General features: G+C 52.0%; 1 protein-coding gene across 1 annotated transcript in view; it reads right to left on the bottom strand.

Moving 5' to 3' along the window:
• The window catches only part of LRRK2 (leucine rich repeat kinase 2), a 200790-nt gene that overhangs the window by 21489 nt on the left and 155997 nt on the right, over window positions 1–23304 (bottom strand). The window contains 5 exon segments of the mRNA XM_075345138.1: window positions 687–759; window positions 940–1133; window positions 11154–11348; window positions 20885–20985; window positions 22983–23153. Of these exon segments, the coding sequence (XP_075201253.1) occupies window positions 687–759; window positions 940–1133; window positions 11154–11348; window positions 20885–20985; window positions 22983–23153 (734 nt within the window).

Here is a 23304-nt window from a genome sequence, read left to right as displayed (position 1 = left end):
TCTATAAGAGCCAGAACAAGGTTCTCATACACTTGCATTGATTCGTGACCTCCATGAAACATTGGAGCTGAGAACAGGTCACAAATCGCCGAAGAGTGACGTTAGCGACACTGGAAACAGATGAATACGCCTGAAGGTGAGTATAGACTGGAGACAGGGGACTTACACTAAAACATCACTCCAGCGGCAAAATTAAAAAACAAGCAAACGCTGGAGCAGTGCGTTATTGTACCAACTTTGTACTGTGAAATCTTAAAACAAATCTGCTTTAACCTTCACTTTGGGCTTCCTTCCTGCTCATATATGTATTTGTTTGCCATTCTTTACAGTATTTTTTTTAAAGGAAATCTGTCAGATGATTCTCATTTTGCTCGTCCACGGGCAGCATGAATCAGAACCTGGCTGCAACACTGCAACATCACTGTTCTCCTACACATCAGCAGGAAATGCAGACAGCAATTTGCTGAAAAATTACTAAAATTGCTTCCATGACACAGCAAGCAAAGGTTACCTGGTTGCCCTTGCTAATTAAAAAAAAATCTAATAATAACTTACCCTTGATAGATAAAGAAAGCATACAAATTAAAACTACAATTATGTTACAATAGGACGTTCTTTTGAAGTAGTTTTTTGCTGAAAAGTATTTCCTCTACGAAAAATGATTATCCTAAATCCTAATTACTAACCTTTATTGAAGCAGCTTCAAAAACTGCAATGTGGCCATTAGCTAGTCCAACAAGGAGAAAATATTTCTTCTGGCTAAAATCAAAGAAATAGGTTTAGAAATACAATACTTTTAGATAAATTTAATTTATAGGCTAGATTAATACCCCAGTTTGCACAATTGCAACTTTGTTCCTCCAGAGTATTATTCTACAGCACTTTAAAAATCAGAGAAACCGAAAAAAAGCAATCGTAATGTTGAACACTTAATCATACCTCTGCCGTATTTGACAAGAAAACAAGAAGCATGTAATAGAGTCAGACATTTTCTGAAGACGATGTTTTGTCTTTAGATCCTCTGCGTGTGCAGCCAGAATGTCCCCAGACTGGGTTCCCGCCAAGATCCAATGTTCTCTTTCATCAGGGACACTCACAAATGCAAGACACAGGATTGTACTATCACAAAGATCCTGAAATGAAGGTGGAGGAATTATAAAGGCATTAAATAGAAATGTTAGAAACTCATTACTCTATAAATAAGCTTATAATCCCCACCCCATGGTCCCCCTGGTTGATGCCCATTATTTCAGGGAAGTATAAATTCGCTTACTTTTGATTAATTCTTCGACTAGAACTACTGCTTGTTTGTTGCAAGCATCTACAGTAAAATAATATTGTATGACATAGTTTCTGATCTTCTGCACAACTAATTTCAGATTATTCTTTTTCCTTCTCTTGTTAAGTTTCTCATTAAAAGCACTCCACCCGAAATACATATATACACACACATGCAGACACATTTTACGGTATATTGTTAAAGTTTCGATAAAACACCCATTTTCTCCAATGCTCTTTTCAAGTGTAGCATGAAGGGTATTATCAAGTGGATATTCAAGTTTTTTAGCCGACAAAGGAGAAACTATCAAGTACTAAACAGAGATTCCATAAGGGTATGTTCACACGTAGTGTTTTTCCAGGAACGTGTAAACCTTACCTGCAACGTCTTATCTTATGTAACTTACAATAATACTAAAAAAGCATGGCCCACTACAGAAACATGTGGCATGTTACTTGCAAAGCCATCTTCATATTGTGTAGCACCATCAGTGCTTCCATCTGAAGCCATTAAAAACGTAATTCAGACACAAACCCCAATGTGGCCATTCCTGTTAATTCGGCAGACCAAATCACTTTGTGCACAGTGGTCATCCACACTTTTGTATTGGCCTCAAGAAAACGAACAGGTGGACAGAAAGAGCACAAAGTTACTTGTTTTTTCAGGGCTTCAGACAGAAGTACCTGATGGAACTACGGACGTGGCCAATACACATTATGAGCACAGCCTAAGTAGTATCTCTTCAGAACATTATTAACACCATCCTGATATCTGTCCTTTAGTCACCAGTGAACATACTGAACTGCCAGAGATTTAGTTATATTTTCACACAAAGAAACTTGTATATAACTTTGGGAAAATGTATCAAATGCGTTACTGACAGTAGACAGCAATGGTACCACCTTCATACACCATTTCTGTGACATTGTCAAACAAATTTAGCAATAGTGGGTTCCTGCTCGCCTATAAAATTGTAGGATGTTCAGTCTGGGTAGAGATATTTAGGTAGGGATCCAGCAAAGAGACATAAGCCTTGATACTGGCTACTGGGCTCACATAAAACTGTCCTTTTTTTATGTGCCAACGGTCTCGATTTTTTAATTAATTTCCGAAACAGTAAAAGCATGTCCAAATTCCTATATTTAATGTTTGCATACTTTAGTGCAGGGGTGGGGAACCTCCGGCCCGCGGGCCGCATGCGGCCCGCCATGACCTTTTATGTGGCCCCCGGGCAGATTCCCGGGGGAGGCAGTGCTGGTGCTGTCACCGCGGTTTGCTGCCGCCGGCCCTTTAAATCCACACATTGCTGTTTGTGCTGCAATGTGTTCTCCCGTCGGCCAGTGCCAATTGCCAATGGGCGGGTCCACAGCAGCCTCACAGCTTCCTGCCTTGTGTGCACGCCTCCTGCCCTCCGGAGATCAGTGCCTGCCTTCTCCTTCTGATGCAGTGTCCGGCTCCTGCACTCCGGTGATGTGAGTGCAATGCTGCTGTGAGTCCAGTGCCGACCCTCTGCTGCTATATGCCCTGCCCAATGCTTTGTGCCTTCCCACACCAGTTCTGTAAACCCTCTCCCCCAGAGTTGCATGAAACTCTCAGCGCAGTGTGGCCCCCAATGTCCTGTGTGCACCCCTCCCCCAGTCCTGTGTGCACCCCTCCCCCAGTCCTGTGTGCAGCACCCCTCCCCCAGTCCTGTGTGCAGCCCCCCAATGTCCAGTGTGCACCCCCACACAATCCTATGTGCAGCCCATCACCCAGTCCTGTGTGCACCCCCTCAGTCCTGTGTGCACCCCCCCAGTCCTGTGTGCACCCCCCCCCAGTCCTGTGTGCACCCCCCCCCAGTCCTGTGTGCAGCCCCCCCCAGTCCTGTGTGCAGCCCCCCCCAGTCCTGTGTGCAGCCCCCCCCAGTCCTGTGTGCAGCCCCCCCCAGTCCTGTGTGCAGCCCCCCCCAGTCGTGTGTGCAGCCCCCCCCAGTCGTGTGTGCAGCCCCCCCCAGTCGTGTGTGCAGCCCCCCCCAGTGATGTCTGTGCCTCCCCCCCAGTGATGTCTGTGCCTCCCCCCCAGTGGTGTCTGTGCCTCCCCCACAGTGGTGTCTGTGCCTCCCCCACAGTGGTGTCTGTGCCTCCCCCACAGTGATGTCTGTGCCTCCCCCCCAGTGATGTCTGTGCCTCCCCCCCAGTGATGTCTGTGCCTCCCCCCCAGTGATGTCTGTGCCTCCCCCCCAGTGGTGTCTGTGCCCCCAGCCCCGCGTGTGGTGTCTGTGCCCCCAGCCCCGCGTGTGGTGTCTGTGCCCCCAGCCCCGCGTGTGGTGTCTGTGCCCCCAGCCCCGCGTGTGGTGTCTGTGCCCCCAGCCCCGCGTGTGGTGTCTGTGCCCCCAGCCCCGCGTGTGGTGTCTGTGCCCCCAGCCCCGCGTGTGGTGTCTGTGCCCCCAGCCCCGCGTGTGGTGTCTGTGCCCCCAGCCCCGCGTGTGGTGTCTGTGCCCCCAGCCCCGCGTGTGGTGTCTGTGCCCCCAGCCCCGCGTGTGGTGTCTGTGCCCCCAGCCCCGCGTGTGGTGTCTGTGCCCCCAGCCCCGCGTGTGGTGTCTGTGCCCCCAGCCCCGCGTGTGGTGTCTGTGCCCCCAGCCCCGCGTGTGGTGTCTGTGCCCCCAGCCCCGCGTGTGGTGTCTGTGCCCCCAGCCCCGCGTGTGGTGTCTGTGCCCCCAGCCCCGCGTGTGGTGTCTGTGCCCCCAGCCCCGCGTGTGGTGTCTGTGCCCCCAGCCCCGCGTGTGGTGTCTGTGCCCCCAGCCCCGCGTGTGGTGTCTGTGCCCCCAGCCCCGCGTGTGGTGTCTGTGCCCCCAGCCCCGCGTGTGGTGTCTGTGCCCCCAGCCCCGCGTGTGGTGTCTGTGCCCCCAGCCCCGCGTGTGGTGTCTGTGCCCCCAGCCCCGCGTGTGGTGTCTGTGCCCCCAGCCCCGCGTGTGGTGTCTGTGCCCCCAGCCCCGCGTGTGGTGTCTGTGCCCCCAGCCCCGCGTGTGGTGTCTGTGCCCCCAGCCCCGCGTGTGGTGTCTGTGCCCCCAGCCCCGCGTGTGGTGTCTGTGCCCCCAGCCCCGCGTGTGGTGTCTGTGCCCCCAGCCCCGCGTGTGGTGTCTGTGCCCCCAGCCCCGCGTGTGGTGTCTGTGCCCCCAGCCCCGCGTGTGGTGTCTGTGCCCCCAGCCCCGCGTGTGGTGTCTGTGCCCCCAGCCCCGCGTGTGGTGTCTGTGCCCCCAGCCCCGCGTGTGGTGTCTGTGCCCCCAGCCCCGCGTGTGGTGTCTGTGCCCCCAGCCCCGCGTGTGGTGTCTGTGCCCCCAGCCCCGCGTGTGGTGTCTGTGCCCCCAGCCCCGCGTGTGGTGTCTGTGCCCCCAGCCCCGCGTGTGGTGTCTGTGCCCCCAGCCCCGCGTGTGGTGTCTGTGCCCCCAGCCCCGCGTGTGGTGTCTGTGCCCCCAGCCCCGCGTGTGGTGTCTGTGCCCCCAGCCCCGCGTGTGGTGTCTGTGCCCCCAGCCCCGCGTGTGGTGTCTGTGCCCCCAGCCCCGCGTGTGGTGTCTGTGCCCCCAGCCCCGCGTGTGGTGTCTGTGCCCCCAGCCCCGCGTGTGGTGTCTGTGCCCCCAGCCCCGCGTGTGGTGTCTGTGCCCCCAGCCCCGCGTGTGGTGTCTGTGCCCCCAGCCCCGCGTGTGGTGTCTGTGCCCCCAGCCCCGCGTGTGGTGTCTGTGCCCCCAGCCCCGCGTGTGGTGTCTGTGCCCCCAGCCCCGCGTGTGGTGTCTGTGCCCCCAGCCCCGCGTGTGGTGTCTGTGCCCCCAGCCCCGCGTGTGGTGTCTGTGCCCCCAGCCCCGCGTGTGGTGTCTGTGCCCCCAGCCCCGCGTGTGGTGTCTGTGCCCCCAGCCCCGCGTGTGGTGTCTGTGCCCCCAGCCCCGCGTGTGGTGTCTGTGCCCCCAGCCCCGCGTGTGGTGTCTGTGCCCCCAGCCCCGCGTGTGGTGTCTGTGCCCCCAGCCCCGCGTGTGGTGTCTGTGCCCCCAGCCCCGCGTGTGGTGTCTGTGCCCCCAGCCCCGCGTGTGGTGTCTGTGCCCCCAGCCCCGCGTGTGGTGTCTGTGCCCCCAGCCCCGCGTGTGGTGTCTGTGCCCCCAGCCCCGCGTGTGGTGTCTGTGCCCCCAGCCCCGCGTGTGGTGTCTGTGCCCCCAGCCCCGCGTGTGGTGTCTGTGCCCCCAGCCCCGCGTGTGGTGTCTGTGCCCCCAGCCCCGCGTGTGGTGTCTGTGCCCCCAGCCCCGCGTGTGGTGTCTGTGCCCCCAGCCCCGCGTGTGGTGTCTGTGCCCCCAGCCCCGCGTGTGGTGTCTGTGCCCCCAGCCCCGCGTGTGGTGTCTGTGCCCCCAGCCCCGCGTGTGGTGTCTGTGCCCCCAGCCCCGCGTGTGGTGTCTGTGCCCCCAGCCCCGCGTGTGGTGTCTGTGCCCCCAGCCCCGCGTGTGGTGTCTGTGCCCCCAGCCCCGCGTGTGGTGTCTGTGCCCCCAGCCCCGCGTGTGGTGTCTGTGCCCCCAGCCCCGCGTGTGGTGTCTGTGCCCCCAGCCCCGCGTGTGGTGTCTGTGCCCCCAGCCCCGCGTGTGGTGTCTGTGCCCCCAGCCCCGCGTGTGGTGTCTGTGCCCCCAGCCCCGCGTGTGGTGTCTGTGCCCCCAGCCCCGCGTGTGGTGTCTGTGCCCCCAGCCCCGCGTGTGGTGTCTGTGCCCCCAGCCCCGCGTGTGGTGTCTGTGCCCCCAGCCCCGCGTGTGGTGTCTGTGCCCCCAGCCCCGCGTGTGGTGTCTGTGCCCCCAGCCCCGCGTGTGGTGTCTGTGCCCCCAGCCCCGCGTGTGGTGTCTGTGCCCCCAGCCCCGCGTGTGGTGTCTGTGCCCCCAGCCCCGCGTGTGGTGTCTGTGCCCCCAGCCCCGCGTGTGGTGTCTGTGCCCCCAGCCCCGCGTGTGGTGTCTGTGCCCCCAGCCCCGCGTGTGGTGTCTGTGCCCCCAGCCCCGCGTGTGGTGTCTGTGCCCCCAGCCCCGCGTGTGGTGTCTGTGCCCCCAGCCCCGCGTGTGGTGTCTGTGCCCCCAGCCCCGCGTGTGGTGTCTGTGCCCCCAGCCCCGCGTGTGGTGTCTGTGCCCCCAGCCCCGCGTGTGGTGTCTGTGCCCCCAGCCCCGCGTGTGGTGTCTGTGCCCCCAGCCCCGCGTGTGGTGTCTGTGCCCCCAGCCCCGCGTGTGGTGTCTGTGCCCCCAGCCCCGCGTGTGGTGTCTGTGCCCCCAGCCCCGCGTGTGGTGTCTGTGCCCCCAGCCCCGCGTGTGGTGTCTGTGCCCCCAGCCCCGCGTGTGGTGTCTGTGCCCCCAGCCCCGCGTGTGGTGTCTGTGCCCCCAGCCCCGCGTGTGGTGTCTGTGCCCCCAGCCCCGCGTGTGGTGTCTGTGCCCCCAGCCCCGCGTGTGGTGTCTGTGCCCCCAGCCCCGCGTGTGGTGTCTGTGCCCCCAGCCCCGCGTGTGGTGTCTGTGCCCCCAGCCCCGCGTGTGGTGTCTGTGCCCCCAGCCCCGCGTGTGGTGTCTGTGCCCCCAGCCCCGCGTGTGGTGTCTGTGCCCCCAGCCCCGCGTGTGGTGTCTGTGCCCCCAGCCCCGCGTGTGGTGTCTGTGCCCCCAGCCCCGCGTGTGGTGTCTGTGCCCCCAGCCCCGCGTGTGGTGTCTGTGCCCCCAGCCCCGCGTGTGGTGTCTGTGCCCCCAGCCCCGCGTGTGGTGTCTGTGCCCCCAGCCCCGCGTGTGGTGTCTGTGCCCCCAGCCCCGCGTGTGGTGTCTGTGCCCCCAGCCCCGCGTGTGGTGTCTGTGCCCCCAGCCCCGCGTGTGGTGTCTGTGCCCCCAGCCCCGCGTGTGGTGTCTGTGCCCCCAGCCCCGCGTGTGGTGTCTGTGCCCCCAGCCCCGCGTGTGGTGTCTGTGCCCCCAGCCCCGCGTGTGGTGTCTGTGCCCCCAGCCCCGCGTGTGGTGTCTGTGCCCCCAGCCCCGCGTGTGGTGTCTGTGCCCCCAGCCCCGCGTGTGGTGTCTGTGCCCCCAGCCCCGCGTGTGGTGTCTGTGCCCCCAGCCCCGCGTGTGGTGTCTGTGCCCCCAGCCCCGCGTGTGGTGTCTGTGCCCCCAGCCCCGCGTGTGGTGTCTGTGCCCCCAGCCCCGCGTGTGGTGTCTGTGCCCCCAGCCCCGCGTGTGGTGTCTGTGCCCCCAGCCCCGCGTGTGGTGTCTGTGCCCCCAGCCCCGCGTGTGGTGTCTGTGCCCCCAGCCCCGCGTGTGGTGTCTGTGCCCCCAGCCCCGCGTGTGGTGTCTGTGCCCCCAGCCCCGCGTGTGGTGTCTGTGCCCCCAGCCCCGCGTGTGGTGTCTGTGCCCCCAGCCCCGCGTGTGGTGTCTGTGCCCCCAGCCCCGCGTGTGGTGTCTGTGCCCCCAGCCCCGCGTGTGGTGTCTGTGCCCCCAGCCCCGCGTGTGGTGTCTGTGCCCCCAGCCCCGCGTGTGGTGTCTGTGCCCCCAGCCCCGCGTGTGGTGTCTGTGCCCCCAGCCCCGCGTGTGGTGTCTGTGCCCCCAGCCCCGCGTGTGGTGTCTGTGCCCCCAGCCCCGCGTGTGGTGTCTGTGCCCCCAGCCCCGCGTGTGGTGTCTGTGCCCCCAGCCCCGCGTGTGGTGTCTGTGCCCCCAGCCCCGCGTGTGGTGTCTGTGCCCCCAGCCCCGCGTGTGGTGTCTGTGCCCCCAGCCCCGCGTGTGGTGTCTGTGCCCCCAGCCCCGCGTGTGGTGTCTGTGCCCCCAGCCCCGCGTGTGGTGTCTGTGCCCCCAGCCCCGCGTGTGGTGTCTGTGCCCCCAGCCCCGCGTGTGGTGTCTGTGCCCCCAGCCCCGCGTGTGGTGTCTGTGCCCCCAGCCCCGCGTGTGGTGTCTGTGCCCCCAGCCCCGCGTGTGGTGTCTGTGCCCCCAGCCCCGCGTGTGGTGTCTGTGCCCCCAGCCCCGCGTGTGGTGTCTGTGCCCCCAGCCCCGCGTGTGGTGTCTGTGCCCCCAGCCCCGCGTGTGGTGTCTGTGCCCCCAGCCCCGCGTGTGGTGTCTGTGCCCCCAGCCCCGCGTGTGGTGTCTGTGCCCCCAGCCCCGCGTGTGGTGTCTGTGCCCCCAGCCCCGCGTGTGGTGTCTGTGCCCCCAGCCCCGCGTGTGGTGTCTGTGCCCCCAGCCCCGCGTGTGGTGTCTGTGCCCCCAGCCCCGCGTGTGGTGTCTGTGCCCCCAGCCCCGCGTGTGGTGTCTGTGCCCCCAGCCCCGCGTGTGGTGTCTGTGCCCCCAGCCCCGCGTGTGGTGTCTGTGCCCCCAGCCCCGCGTGTGGTGTCTGTGCCCCCAGCCCCGCGTGTGGTGTCTGTGCCCCCAGCCCCGCGTGTGGTGTCTGTGCCCCCAGCCCCGCGTGTGGTGTCTGTGCCCCCAGCCCCGCGTGTGGTGTCTGTGCCCCCAGCCCCGCGTGTGGTGTCTGTGCCCCCAGCCCCGCGTGTGGTGTCTGTGCCCCCAGCCCCGCGTGTGGTGTCTGTGCCCCCAGCCCCGCGTGTGGTGTCTGTGCCCCCAGCCCCGCGTGTGGTGTCTGTGCCCCCAGCCCCGCGTGTGGTGTCTGTGCCCCCAGCCCCGCGTGTGGTGTCTGTGCCCCCAGCCCCGCGTGTGGTGTCTGTGCCCCCAGCCCCGCGTGTGGTGTCTGTGCCCCCAGCCCCGCGTGTGGTGTCTGTGCCCCCAGCCCCGCGTGTGGTGTCTGTGCCCCCAGCCCCGCGTGTGGTGTCTGTGCCCCCAGCCCCGCGTGTGGTGTCTGTGCCCCCAGAGCCCCGCGTGTGGTGTCTGTGCCCCCAGCCCCGCGTGTGGTGTCTGTGCCCCCAGCCCCGCGTGTGGTGTCTGTGCCCCCAGCCCCGCGTGTGGTGTCTGTGCCCCCAGCCCCGCGTGTGGTGTCTGTGCCCCCAGCCCCGCGTGTGGTGTCTGTGCCCCCAGCCCCATGCCCCCAGTTAATTAATTGCTTCACCCAATATAGCAGGGTCATTTAAACATTGATAATTTTGTGCGGCCCCCGAAGGTTGGTAGAAATTTCCAAATGGCCCCCGACAGAAAAAAGGTTCCCCACCCCTGCTTTAGTGCCTCAGAGTGCAGCTGTATATTGGTTAGAGTATATTAGAGTATATTTTATGTTCAGTTTGTACCTGTTCACACTTGTCTGTTAGGAAGTGCCATCAGATTTTCTATTTTAGATTACAAGGTCAAGCCTTCTAACTGAGCACTCCTTCCCACCAGCTTCTGGAGATTTTTAATTTCCTATTAGCAGGTTCCTGCCAGTCCATAAAATAGTAGGCTGTTCAGCTCGGGGACAAGCATTTAGGTAGAGACCCAGCAAAGAGATATTTGCCGTGATACCAGTTGCTGGACTCAGATAAAACTGGCCTTTTTTATGCCGTCTCAATTTTTAAATTTATTTCCTTAGCAGTAATGCATGTTCAAATTTCTATATTTAATATTCGCATACCTTAGCGCCTTAGAGTGAAGCTGTATATTTAGTAGAGTACGGTATATTTCATGTTCAGCTGCTAGCACCTGTGTACACTTGTCTGTTAGGAAGTGGTGTCAATTTTCTTAATTTATTGTCAAACAAACAAACACTAGAGATTAATTGGGTATGATCCATCCTTAGTAAGCCATTTTCTTTTGTATCTAACAAGTTGTTGTTAATTAAGCCCCTTTTTATTGAGAATTTTAATATTTCTTCTAAAAAAGCGTAACCTTCATTTTATTTTTATTTTTATTTAATAAAAAAATAGTACACATGAAAATAAGGAATTTTGTAGATAGGAAATAGAATCTTCTCAGTAAAACTGCTATGTACAGTATATCAGAAAAATTCTAATGTTCTAAAAGAATATGTCAAAGGGATTATCCTAATCACTAGAGCTGGGGTGAGGAACCTTTGGGCCATGATGACCTTTTCTGCGGCCCCAGGGCAGATTTCCAGGGACCACAGTGCATGGGTGGCAGCCGCATCTTGCTGGCTCCTGGCACTTTAAACTCCTGAAAGTGCTGAACGTTGCAATCCTTATACTGGAGGACTACGTCCTCACGCTGGCTAGTACCAGCGTGAGGATGTACTTTGTGGGTGGGGTAGGTGTGCAATGCACTTCAGTTCCACAAATAAGGAGCCATTGCCCCAGCGCCACCAGGTCTGTTGGTGCCTCCCCAAGTCTATTTGTGCTCTCCCAGTGTCACCATGGCTGTCTGTATCCTACCCCAGAGCTGTCTGTTCCCCCCAAAGGCTGTCTGTGCCCTCCAGCGCCCTCAGGGCTATCTGAGCTACCCCCCCACCGTTACCAGGGCTGTCTATGGCTCCCAGGGCTACCTGTGGCCTCCAGGGTCCCGAGGGCAGTCTGTGCCCCCCAGGATTGTCTGTACCACCCCCCCCCCCCAGCGTCCCCAGAGCGGTTTGCGCCCACCAAGGGCTGTCTGTGCCCTCCCCTGCGTCCCAAAGGCTGTCTATAGCCCTCCAAGACTGTCTGTGCCCCCCCCCAGTGCCCCTGGGGCTGTCTGTGCCCACTATCACTCCTAGGGCTGTCTGTGCCCCCAGGGTTGTCTGTGCACCTCCCCCCCAGTGTCCCCGGGGCTGTCTGTGCCCACCTAGAGCTGTTTGTGCCCCCCACGGATGTCTCTGCCCCCCACCATTCTCAGGGCTTTCTATGGGCCACCAGGGCTGTCAGTGCCCCCCAGGGCTGTCTGTACCCCACCAACGCCCTTAGGGCTGTCTGTGCACCAGCAGCACAAGAATTTATGGTATTTTATTTCTGAGAAAAGACATATATAAAACACTAAATAAGGATGGAAAATGCATGCATGTCGTGGTAAAGAGACTAAATACGTTACCTCACAAGTATGTCCACCTTTCACTAAATTCAAACAGGATAGCTGCCCCTTGTCAGTACTGCCACTTCCAACAAATATAGTGGGCACTTTAAGACGTGGATTAGCAGCCACCATGCACTCAGCTGTTAGAGGACTTGGAATTACAAGATTCCTCCTTAAACACAGAAGCTCCGCAGAGTTCAGGATCTCATATACCTATAAGAGATCAGACCAACGCTTTAAAGAACCATTTTATCATTAAAACATATTAACATGAATTATTTTCCTTTATGTAAAGATAATTGGTGGATTGTTTAAATTGTCTCCAATGCAATGGACAGTTTATAAATGTAAAATTGATAATAACAGTCTTCTGTTCATAGAAAGTTAATCATACACACAATCTCACAGAATACTCCTTAAAAACTCTTTAGGGTATGTGCCTACATTGCAACTTTTTTCCTGCACATAAAACTGCATCTCTTGGCAGGAAAAATGCTGTGGCAAAATCACGGGTTTTTTGCCTCATTTTTTCCATGTGTTTTTTTTTTTAATGCACTGAGATAGGTAAAAGGCTGGGAAAAATGCAGAAACAACTGACATGTCAATTGTTTTGTCTAGTTTTTTCTGCACCAAAATCTGCAAGGAAAATATATGCAATGCGAGCACAGCACTTCAGGATTCTCATAGACTTTGCTAGGATGCGTTTTTCCTTTCAGTATTGATTAAAATCGACAAGAATGAAAAAAATGCAAAAAAAACGCAACGTGGGCACACAGGCTTATTGGCATATATTAAAATGCACAAAAGGTACAAATGTAAAAGGACCAAACAATAGAAGAAAAAAACCACAAAACACTAAACTAAGTGAAAATAGGTACAGGCTGTGTTCAGCGGGGGCGCCGCTTGCACAGTTCTAGGGTGCCAATCTCCGAGGTCAGGCAGGCTCAACAAAAAGGGCTTACTAGAACCAGTTGTTCACTGTTTTGTAACCTTATAGCTCACTGGGGGTTGGTATTCACTTATTTTAGTGTGTGCTTTGTTTTTTCCTTCTATTTTTTTTATATCCCTTTACATTTGGACCTTTTGTGTATTTTAATAAATACCAATAAAAAGTGTTTTTAAGGTGTATTCTCTGTGAGACTATAGTTACAAATTACTTCAAATTATTAAATAATTGCTTAACAATAGTCATACACAAAAACTGCTATCACTTTTAGAAGAGAGTGACACAACAGAGCATCATCCGTCACATGTTCAATGGTCATAGTGGATGAGACTGTGTGGTCTATTGAGCTGGCCAAGTCAGCAATAGCAGATCAGTAATGACATGTAGAAAAGATGACATTAATGATATTTAAAGGAAATATGTCAGCAGGTTTTTGTTATGTAATCTGCGAGCACCATGAATTAGGGGAAGAGATGTGTCACGTACTATGCTGTTTTGCTGTTTCAACACAAATCAGTGTTATATCAACAGGAGATTATCACTAGAGGACAACTAGTCCTCAGTATCTAAGGCCCTTTTCACACATCAGTTTTTTGCCGTCAGTCACAATCCGTCGAATTTAAAAAAAAAAAAAACGGATTCAGCAACTGATACCACTGGATCCTTTTTTTTATCTTATCAACTTGTATTAGCGACGGATTGCGACAGATGGCCTCATGTTTCATCCGTCGTTCGACGGATCCGTCGAAGATCGTTTGTCTGGCAGACGGAGACTATGGCAAGTAACGTTTTTTTGTCTACGTTAAAAAAAAAAACAAAAAACAAAAAAAAAATAAAATAGGACAGCGACGCATCCATCGCTGTCTGTCGTTTGGTAGAATGGAAGCCTATGGGCGCAGCATCCATCGTAATCCGTCAAATGACAATCTGGCGACGGATTCCATTTTTTTTTTTAACTGAGCATGCTCCAATTTATTATTTAGGGCTCACTCAGACAACCGTTCCGTTTGTCCAGTTGAGCTGTTTTTTTTGCGGACCTACTGACAGGACCATCTTTTTAATGTCTTGTGTAGGATCGGATGGCGCACAGAAGGATTTCCGTGTGCATCCGATCCTACAAAAAAAAAAAAAAAATCAGATTGGATGCCGTATGTCCGTTCCGTTATGGAACATGTCCTATTCTGTTCCGTAATAACGGACCGTGACTCAATACCAGTCAATGGGTCCGCAAAATCCCCAGAAGCCGCTCAGAAGCACTTCCGTGTGACTTCAGTCGGGTGCCCTTGCAGTCGATGTCCCGCTCCCGCACTAGGTCTGCGGCTGCTCGCACTGCACTAGGTCTGCGGCTGGCCGCACTGCAGTGTGTCAGCATCTGCCTGCTATGCAGTGTGTCAAGTATCTGCCCGCACTGCAGTGTCAGCAGCTGCCCGCACTGCAGTGTTAGCAGCTGCCCGCACTGCAGTGTGTCAGCATCTGCAGTGTGAGCAGCCGGGGATGATGAGCGGTGCCGTCAGAAAGTTAATAAAGTTCATTATCTGCTGTGATGAAGTCTTGCACTCCTGACGTCAGCGCTTGTCACTGACTTCTATGCCTGCCGCGTTCTCAGATCACCTCTCGCGGGCAGCCTGAGACTGTGACTAGCAGTGACGTCACGGCTCCTGCAACACTTCGCGGTCATATAACTCAGTGACCAGCGCTGATGTCAGGAGCGCAGCAGCTTCCATGACCGTAGGTAATGTACCTAGCTAACCTCCTGAAGTCACCGCTGGTCATGCCGTGCGGTGACTTGGGCTGACCTACTGATGTTAGCTCAGGTCAATGACTGGGACAGTGAATATGGATCGTCGTGCGACCCCCTTATTGGATTACGCTGGACCTGGATTTGATTTTTCTTTCCAATAAATTGGTGAAAGAGGGAATGTGTTGGGGAGCGTTTTTTAAAATAAAAATTTGTTTGTTTGTCGTCAATTTGTTTTTTATTACTGACTGGGTTAGTGATGACAGGTATCTGATAGACGCCGTGACATCACTAATCTCAGGGCTTGATGCCAGGTGACATTACACAGCTGGTATCAACCCCATATAGTACCCAGTTTGCCACCGCAGCAGGGTGGCCGTAGCCTGCTATTTTTAGGCTGGAGAGGGTCAAAGAACCATGGACCTCCCTAGTCTGAGAATACCAGATCCCAGCTGTTCACTTTACCTTAGATGGTGATCCAATTTGGGGGGTACCCCATGTTTTTTGTTTTAAATGATTTATTTAATATAAAATAACAGAGTGGGGTGCGGTCTGTTTTGGATTACCAGCCAAGGTTAAGTTGCCAACTGTGGTCTCCAGGCTGCAGCCGCCTGCTTTACCCAAGCGGACTACAAGAGATAGGGGGGACCCCACGTCGTGTTTTTTTTTTTTTAAGTATTCATTTATTTTTTTGACTAAATACAAGGCTAAGCATCCTTTAGTGCCACATGAAAGGAACTAAAGGATGCAAGATTACAAAATGCTGGGGAGTGGGATATTAATAATATCTTTCTTATCTATCATTGATCCATCTCTATCTATCGCTCTATTCATTTATTCATCCATCCCTCTCTCCATTTATCCCTCTATCTATCCCTCTATTGTTTTTAAAAACCGAATCTGCCAAAAAACGGAAAAAATGGATAAAAAAAACCTCATGTGACGCATCAGTTTTTTCACCGGATCTGCTAGTTGGATCTGTCGCATCAGTTTTTCAACAATTTTTGACAGATCTGTCAAGCCAACGGATTGTGACCGACGGCAAAAAACTGATATGTGAAAGGGGCCTAAATCAATCCATGCTTTCAAGCACTGATTAGCACCACAAAAACATGTGGTGTGGGTGGATTATACGCAGCTCAACAACTAAGCTCTGCTAGATTTGCAGCAGAAAAAACTGTGACTCTATAATAACTGCTGCACAAGTATACAAAATGACATACTACTGGAGTAAGGGTCTCTGCCCCCACATTATGCTGCTGTCAGATTACATAGCAAAAATCTGCTGGCAGTTTCCATTTAAAAGTGAGCTCTTATGATATCAATGTTTGGCCATGTAAATTAGAAGGCTTTGTCCTTGTTTTTAAGCACTTCAACACGAATGAGGCTGAAAGGCCTAAGCTCAATATCTCGGAGAGATGACCACTTATTTTTGATCCCTTATTGCATATACCCTTTATATACTGAGCTTTTATTTTTACTTGTAATATTGTGAGAAAGCCTACAATTTGACAAAGTTTGTTTATAAGCTTTGATTTTGGACAATTTTTCCATAAATTTTACACAAAAGTGATTGTAAATGCACTTGGGGGCACTTTCATATTATCCACGCTAATTCTTGTCAGATCATGTAAAGGCTTTGGAGACTGTTTAGGTGTTTTAATTGTCAGCACATTTTATTCTAATTTAATTGATTATAAAGATGAATGCCGATCTCTTACAGCACATAATAACAATATCAATATAAGCCCGTAAGTGAAACTCTGCATAATCCAATCTAAACCTAAGTGAGAACTATGATATAGCATATGGTAAATCTAGGAAATGGAAGAAGCTAAATTATTAACATACCAAAAAAAAAAAAAAGAGTAAATATTTGAAGATGTAATGAATACTGTTTAACTGCCTCGAGACACCATGTCTATATCCTCCATGCCAGTACAAATACTAGCTACATTAATACAAACAGTGTTGAAAACCATATGCGAGGAAATTAATAAAAATTCAACAACATCCGTAACACGAAAGTACACTTTACACATAATACAACTTTTACTGCAATAGCATTATACACTCCACCATAAAATGGGTATATTTAATCTTATTTTTAAAATATACAATTTCATTCACTTCTAATTTTGGATATTTTTGAAAGTGCTTCAGGATTGCTATAACTAGTAATTCACCTCCCCATAAAAAAAAAGAAAACACATGTATGCTTATACAGTGAAAATAGTTTGGAGTAATAACATATAGTAGAGGTCTTCTAGAGAGTTTTTATATGGTTTCAATCATAATTCCGCCTATATTTTATATCAGGAGGTCTTCTCAGCAGGCTCCATGGAATACTTCCTAGAGATGGCCAGTCTTCCACTTCTATCACCACCACTCCGGTTGGTCTCCAGCAGGGTGTGACCTGCCGGCTGCTCCAGAGTTTGCTCAATGAAAGGCTTTGAGAGCCACGTTCTAGCTCTCAGAGACTTGCATTGAGAGCTTGTGACTGTATAGGGTGCTTTACACTCTGCGACATCGCTAGCGATAACTAGCGATGTCGTGCGTGATAGCACCCGCCCACATAGCAGTTTCGTCATGGGGGTGATCGCTGCCGTAGCTATGGCAGCGTCACACGCACATACCTGCTTAGCGACGTCGCTGGAGACACCGAACAATCTCTCCTTTAAGGGGGAGGTTCGTGCGGCGTCACAGCGGCGTCACTAAGTGGCCGCCCAATAGCAGAGGAGGGGTGGAGATGAGCGGCCAGAACATGTCGCCCACCTCCTTCCTTCCTCATTGCCGGTGGACGCAGGTAAGGAGATGTTTGTTGTTCCTGCAGTGTCACACATAGCGATGTGTGATGCTGCAGGTACAACGAACAACCAGCGGCATGCACCACCACCGATATTATGATAAGGAGCGACGTGTCAACGATCAATGATTTTTGACGTTTTTGCGATCGTTGATTGTCGCTCCTTTTAGTCACACACAACGATATCGCTAATGGTGCCGGATGTGCATCACGAACACCGTGACCCCCGACGATATAGCGTTAGCGATATCGTTGTGTGTAAAGTACCCTTATCTCCTGACTTACAGCAGTCAGACGTTGCGGTCACAAGTTGGCACTGTGGGACTGAAGCGGTGCTGATAAAGGTGAAGATGACAAGCAATGAGTTTATTACTAGGGGCAGGAACCTTAAATTAATAACACTACTCCTGCGCTTGGAAAAAAAAAAAAAAAATGAACAAATACTGCAGTGGTGCTTTAATAAGAATGACTAATGTAGTGTAATTATGAAAGCTGTACTGTTCTCACAATATCAGCACCAGTTACAGAACCTCCACTCACGCTTTCATTTACATTCAGGGTACATCTTCCTCCATCTTCTAGGCAGAGGAAGTCGATGGTTCTAAAATAAAGAACGAACTCTTACCTCTCAGAACCCAGCACCTCCTGTGCCACCACTCTAGTTCAGTCACTTTAATTTCATTTTATCAAATATATTGGGGTGTGACATTGTTGCACTTACTAACATTTAAAAGGGAACCTGTCACCAGATATGTCCCCTATAAGCTGCAGCCACCACCATTGGGCTCTTATATACAACATTCTAACATGCTGTATATAAGAGCCCAGGCCGCTGTGTAGAACATAAAAAAACACTTTATAATACTCACCTAGAAGGTCGCTCCGGTGCACACCAGTCAGATGGGTGGCGCCGTTCTCCAGTGCCGGCGCCTCCCCTTTCAGCCATCTTGGTCTTCCTTATTCTGAAGGCGCGGTGCATGAAGCATCTACGTCATACACACTCGCTGGACCTCAATGCCAGCGCGCGTGTATGACGTAGACACGTCATGAACCGCGGCTTCAGAATAAGGAAGACCAAGAAGGCCAAAAGGGGAGGCGCAGGCACCGGAGAACGGCGCCACTCATCCGACTGTTGTGCACCGGAGTGGCCTTCTTGGTGAGTATTATAAATTGTTTTTTATGTTCTACACAGCGGCCTGGGCTCTTATATACAGCATATTAGAATGCTGTATATAAGAGCCCACTGGTGGTGGCCGCAGCTTATAGGCCGAAAAAGTGGTGACAGGTTCCCTTTAATTACTACAGGTTCTTCTCCTGCACTTTAGTGTAGCCTTCATCAGAGCCTGCACTGTTCTCCTGTCCTCATAAATGGCTGCTCATGGAGGAGCATGACCTGCCCATCAGGCCCACCCAAAAGAAAACCAGATTTCCCATGTTCAGTGTTGTACAACTGGAAGATTCTGATGGACACACAGAGTAGTGATTAAGTTAGCTACAAAAACGTCCCCATCTATATATATAATTGCCTTATTCTGTCTGTCTGTCTGTCTGTCTTGCTCCAAAATTCTATCCTTACCGCGACAAGCGTCTCATTGGCCGCTCGCCTCGGCTCCGCCCCCCGCACGGATTGGCAGCTCGCCTTGGCTCCGCCCCCCCCGCACGGATTGGCCGCTCGCCCAGGCTCCCTGCACGCGTTGGCAACTCGGCCACGCCCCGCCCACTCACGCATTGCACGCTCGCTCTGGCCCCGCCCCTCGCACGCATTCCCCGAACCGACACGGAGCCCCGATTCCCAGGTGAGTGCTGTACACTCGGGAGCCCACATCAGCGTACGCCAGCAACCCAGCCGACACATACACTCGCATTGCTGGGGTTGCCGGCGTACGCTGGTGTGGGCTCCCGTGCGAGCGGGGGGCGGGGAACCATGGTACACATCGACTAATATTGTGTAGCATGGTTACCAGCGTACACCGGCTCCCAGGTGAGCGCATCAAGGTCCTGCAGCGGCGGAATACACACACACACATAAGAACAGACACACACACACACACATCAGATCACACTCACTCTCACACACTCCTCACACACACACATCAGACCGCATTCACACCCTCATAACTTCCAGTGATATCGCTTGCTTCTCGGCAGCGATACTGTGCGTGCAGTGACCTTCCAGGACCTGCCAGAAGATCACATGGCCAGACGCATGTGGTATCTCCGGATGTTGTGAGTGTGGGCGCGTATGTGCAATATCGTCAATGTGTGTGTGCGTGTATGCGATCGTGTGTGTGCGATCGTGTGTGTGCGATCGTGTGTGTGCGATCGTATGTATGCGATCATGTGTGTGCGTGTATGCGAGCGGGTGTGTGCGTGTATGCGAGCGGGTGTGTGCGTGTCGGCAGAAGGCAGAGGAGCACTGCGTGCAGCACATCTGCTGGGACCGCACACAGGAGGGCATAGGCAGAAGTGGGGTGTGAGTGTATGCGATCACATGTGTGCGTGTATACTGTCTGATGTGTGACTGTGGAGCACGATGGGGGGTGCACAGCATGGGGGATGGAGCACGATGGGGAGCGCGCAGCATGGGGGATGGAGCATGATGGGGAATGCGCAGCATGGGGGATGGAGCACGATGGGGAATGCGCAGCATGGGGGATGGAGCACGATGGGGAGTGCGCAGCATGGGGGATGGAGCACGATGGGGAGTGCGCAGCATGGGGGATGGAGCACGATGGGGGGTGCGCAGCATGGGGGATGGAGCACGATGGGGGGTGCGCAGCATGGGGGATGGAGCACGATGGGGAGTGCGCAGCATGGAGGAATGGAGCACGATGGGGGGTGCGCAGAATGGGGGATGGAGCACGATGGGGGGTGCACAGCATGGGGGATGGAGCACAGCATGGGGGATGGAGCACGATGGGGGATGAGCACGATGGGGGGTGCACACCTCCCCCCAAAACACACACACACACACACACACACCGCCACACACGCACTGCACAACACACCACACACACACACTGGGAACCACAAACACCGCCCTACACAGACACCCACACACACAGACAACGCCGCACACACACAACACCCAACACACAAACACCGCGGCACACACAAATATACGCACATACCACACAACACACACATTGCACAAAACATACCCCCCACCAAATCACACACACCCCACACCCACACAAACCGCGCAACACACACACACAATGCTACAGACACACAGCGCTCCACAAAACGCAACACACACAACTCAACACACAAACAACACCGCTCTCACACCCCGCCACACCCAGACAACACCCAGAACATGTACAGCGCCCTACACAAACACTTGGTAACTACACACAACAACATCTATAGATATATATATATATAAAAAACAAAAATCATACATTAACTACACAATACGTAAATTCTAGAATACCCGATGCGTAGAATCGGGCCACCTTCTAGTAATTGCAGAAGTGTCCAACAGCAACGTGTTTTCCAGTGGAAACAACAGGTATTATGGGTATATTAGAATAACTTTATTTTGTCTTTATAAAATTCAATAACCACATATATGTATGGACAGTAGTTGTGCTAGCGATGTGAACAGACTATGCGTTTTGGTGGTCTCATACCTCCTTCATCATGGTCTATAGTTGGACATGGAATGAGTGCACTTATTTAAAAAAGCAACATGCCTAGGAAACAATTACATGTGAGTGTCCTTAAATCATGGAAATACAAATTAAAGCAACCAACCCCTGTTGAATAAATATTTATATTACCATTTCATGTGACTAATTAGGTCAAAAACAATATTCATCATAGTCTAGGTACACATCCAGGAAATATTAAACAAGTTCTCTATTATCAGAAAACACCTTGCTGTTGGACATTGTTTGAAGTGCGGGGAGCTTCGACCTTCATCTCAGTGCGGAGGACACATGAATGGGATTTACCGCTGGGAACATAGAGTTGGAGGTAAGCTGGCTAATCGACTTTTCATAATTGCAGAAATCTGGAGGGATGTCGATAAGTTGCTTTGACAGCCGGGGCTGGCTGTAGGCCTCCAATCGCTGACATCTTTGTACTCTGATAAGCTCAGCCTGTGGCCTCACACAAAATAGTTGAAACAAATGTGCACATTATATAATATCCACCCAAATAGATTTTACAAAAATCTGTTCTTTCCAAAAATATATTTTGAATTTTCTGCATAATTCCTGTTCACAAAAAGTGAGAGTCCAACAATTGCTTACCTTGGCAGATGTAGGACGCTCTTGAGGATTTTCTTTTAAGCACTTTTTAATCAATACTTCAACTTCTGGCCAAGCAGCACTATTATATTCTTTGACTGGATCTAAACAATTAAAACATGCAACAATCAAAAACATTAATCAATTAGAATTCTCAGAATATGATTAATGTGGATCTGTAATTTTAATATGTTTTAGTTAAGGGTAGAGAAGTATAAAACCAGATCTGCAAAACTATTCTATGAAGAGCAATAACCTTTGTACTATCTGACTATTAGCTGATTAGAAAGAAGACAGGTCTCCCCTCATAAAAAGCCAAAAGAGGAAATAGAAATCCATTATTAATTTACCATAAATGTAGCAAAACCTACCATATCACCAACTAACCCATAAATTGAGTTTGCATAATGCATAAGAAGTACCAAAAGCATCCATAAATATGGAAAATCATTGGTTTTATTGACATCATATACCGTATTTTTCGGACTATAAGACGCACCGGACCATAAGACGCACCCTGGTTTTAGAGGAGGAAAATAAAATGTTAAGCAAAAAATGTGATCATGACACACTTATGGGGCGAGGATCTGCTGCTGACACGGTTATGGGGTAATGTCCTGCTCATATATTCCCCAGCCTGCTCATATACTCCCCAGCCTGCTCATATACCTCCATCCTGCTCATATACTCCCCATGCTGCTCATATACCTCCATCCTGCTCATATACTCCCTATGCTGCTCATATACTCCATGCTGCTCATATACTCCCCATGCTGCTATATATCCTCATCCTGCTCATATACTCCCCATGCTGCTCATAATAAACCCCTATTCTGCTATATGCCCTCACCCTGGTGTATGGCCGCATCCTGTGGCACATAAAAAAAATAAACGTTCATACTCACCTTACCTCACCTCACTCCCTGCAGCACCGCTTCTCTTACCGTCAATGTCAGCGGCAGCGCCGTTCTGTGGAGCCGTCCCCGTTGCCCTGCAGCATCGCGATGCCCTCCGGTGGTCTGTGCCGGCAACTGCGTGTGGACACGTGCGCACAGCAATGACGTCATCACTGTGCGCGGCGCTAGTCTCCACGCAAGTCAGCTGACCGGCACAGACAGGAGATCGTGATGCTGCAGGGGAACGGTGAGTAATGTTTACTGATTCACTGCCCCCCGCACTGATGATGATGTGCGGGGGGCAGTGAATACAGCCTCACATGATCACTCCAGGCTGCAGTTGCCAGGGGTGATCATGCGGGCCGGCTGTTTATCCCTGCCCATCACCCCGCCCACCTATCAACGCCGGGTTCAGCGCGGAGAGATGGGCGGGAGGATGGGCGTGCATATTAAATGAGCGGGCCCACGTGGTCACAGCAGGCTGCTGCAGCCTGCTTCTGCCCCCGATGACCCACTCCACCGCAGCACCCTCATTCCCTGCAGCCACAGTCAGACCATAAGATGCACCCCCCACTTTCCCCCAACATTTTGGGGGAAAAAAGTGCGTCTTATGGTCTGAAAAATACGGTAAACATTACAATAATTAGAGATTTTTATTAAATGTTGGTACATACAAGTAAAAAAAAAAAAAACACGCCTTAAAAACACAGAAAAACACAAAAAAAACTGGTGCAGTGTGGTCAATACAAAAAATTGAAGGAAATTGTCCACATATATATAGTACACTTCTTGGTTGCAAAGATGTTAACAATTTTTGTCATATACGGCGGGTCCCAAATACCTGGCCAAAATTAAAATTACAATATAATATAATTAAGGTGCAATGTGCAATATAAAGAAAAAAACTGACATATAAATGAACCCCTAATATATATATATATATATATATATATATATATATATATATATATATCACTGTTAGCTCTCAACTAGGAATACTAGTACTATTAAACATAGATTAGAATGCACTCAGGGTATCAATTGTACATACACTCAATTGTCATACCACTGAGTATATTCCATATTCCCTCATATAAGTATTGTGCAAATGGAAGATCAGGCACGCTAGTCTAAACCAACAAAACACCAACCTTATTCTGGTATTATGGACAGCTACACAGAAAATATTCCATCAGATAACGTACCAGGCAATTTCCCATTGATAGCCAATTCATCAAATTCATTTGGAAACTTCAACCCTTCAAGCATCCGAGCTCCAGCGGTCAGAATATCATAGAGCAACAATCCAAATGAATAGACATCAGCCTGCTGGTTGTAAATAACATTTCCTCTTGCAACTTCAGGTGCTCTAAATCCTAAGACAATAAAAAAAAAAAAAATATATAATGTAATCATCATGAGATAAAACAAACTTTAAATGGCAAACTAAAGTTCCCAAATAGGCCCTGTGCACAAGAGACGTTTTTGCTGCGTTTTTACTGCGTTTTTGTGCTGAAAACGCTGTGA

The sequence above is a fragment of the Anomaloglossus baeobatrachus genome, chromosome 4 (genome assembly GCF_048569485.1).
Source record: "Anomaloglossus baeobatrachus isolate aAnoBae1 chromosome 4, aAnoBae1.hap1, whole genome shotgun sequence".
NCBI classification, from domain to species: domain Eukaryota; kingdom Metazoa; phylum Chordata; class Amphibia; order Anura; family Aromobatidae; genus Anomaloglossus; species Anomaloglossus baeobatrachus.
This window is presented reverse-complemented; position numbering and strand designations above follow the sequence as displayed.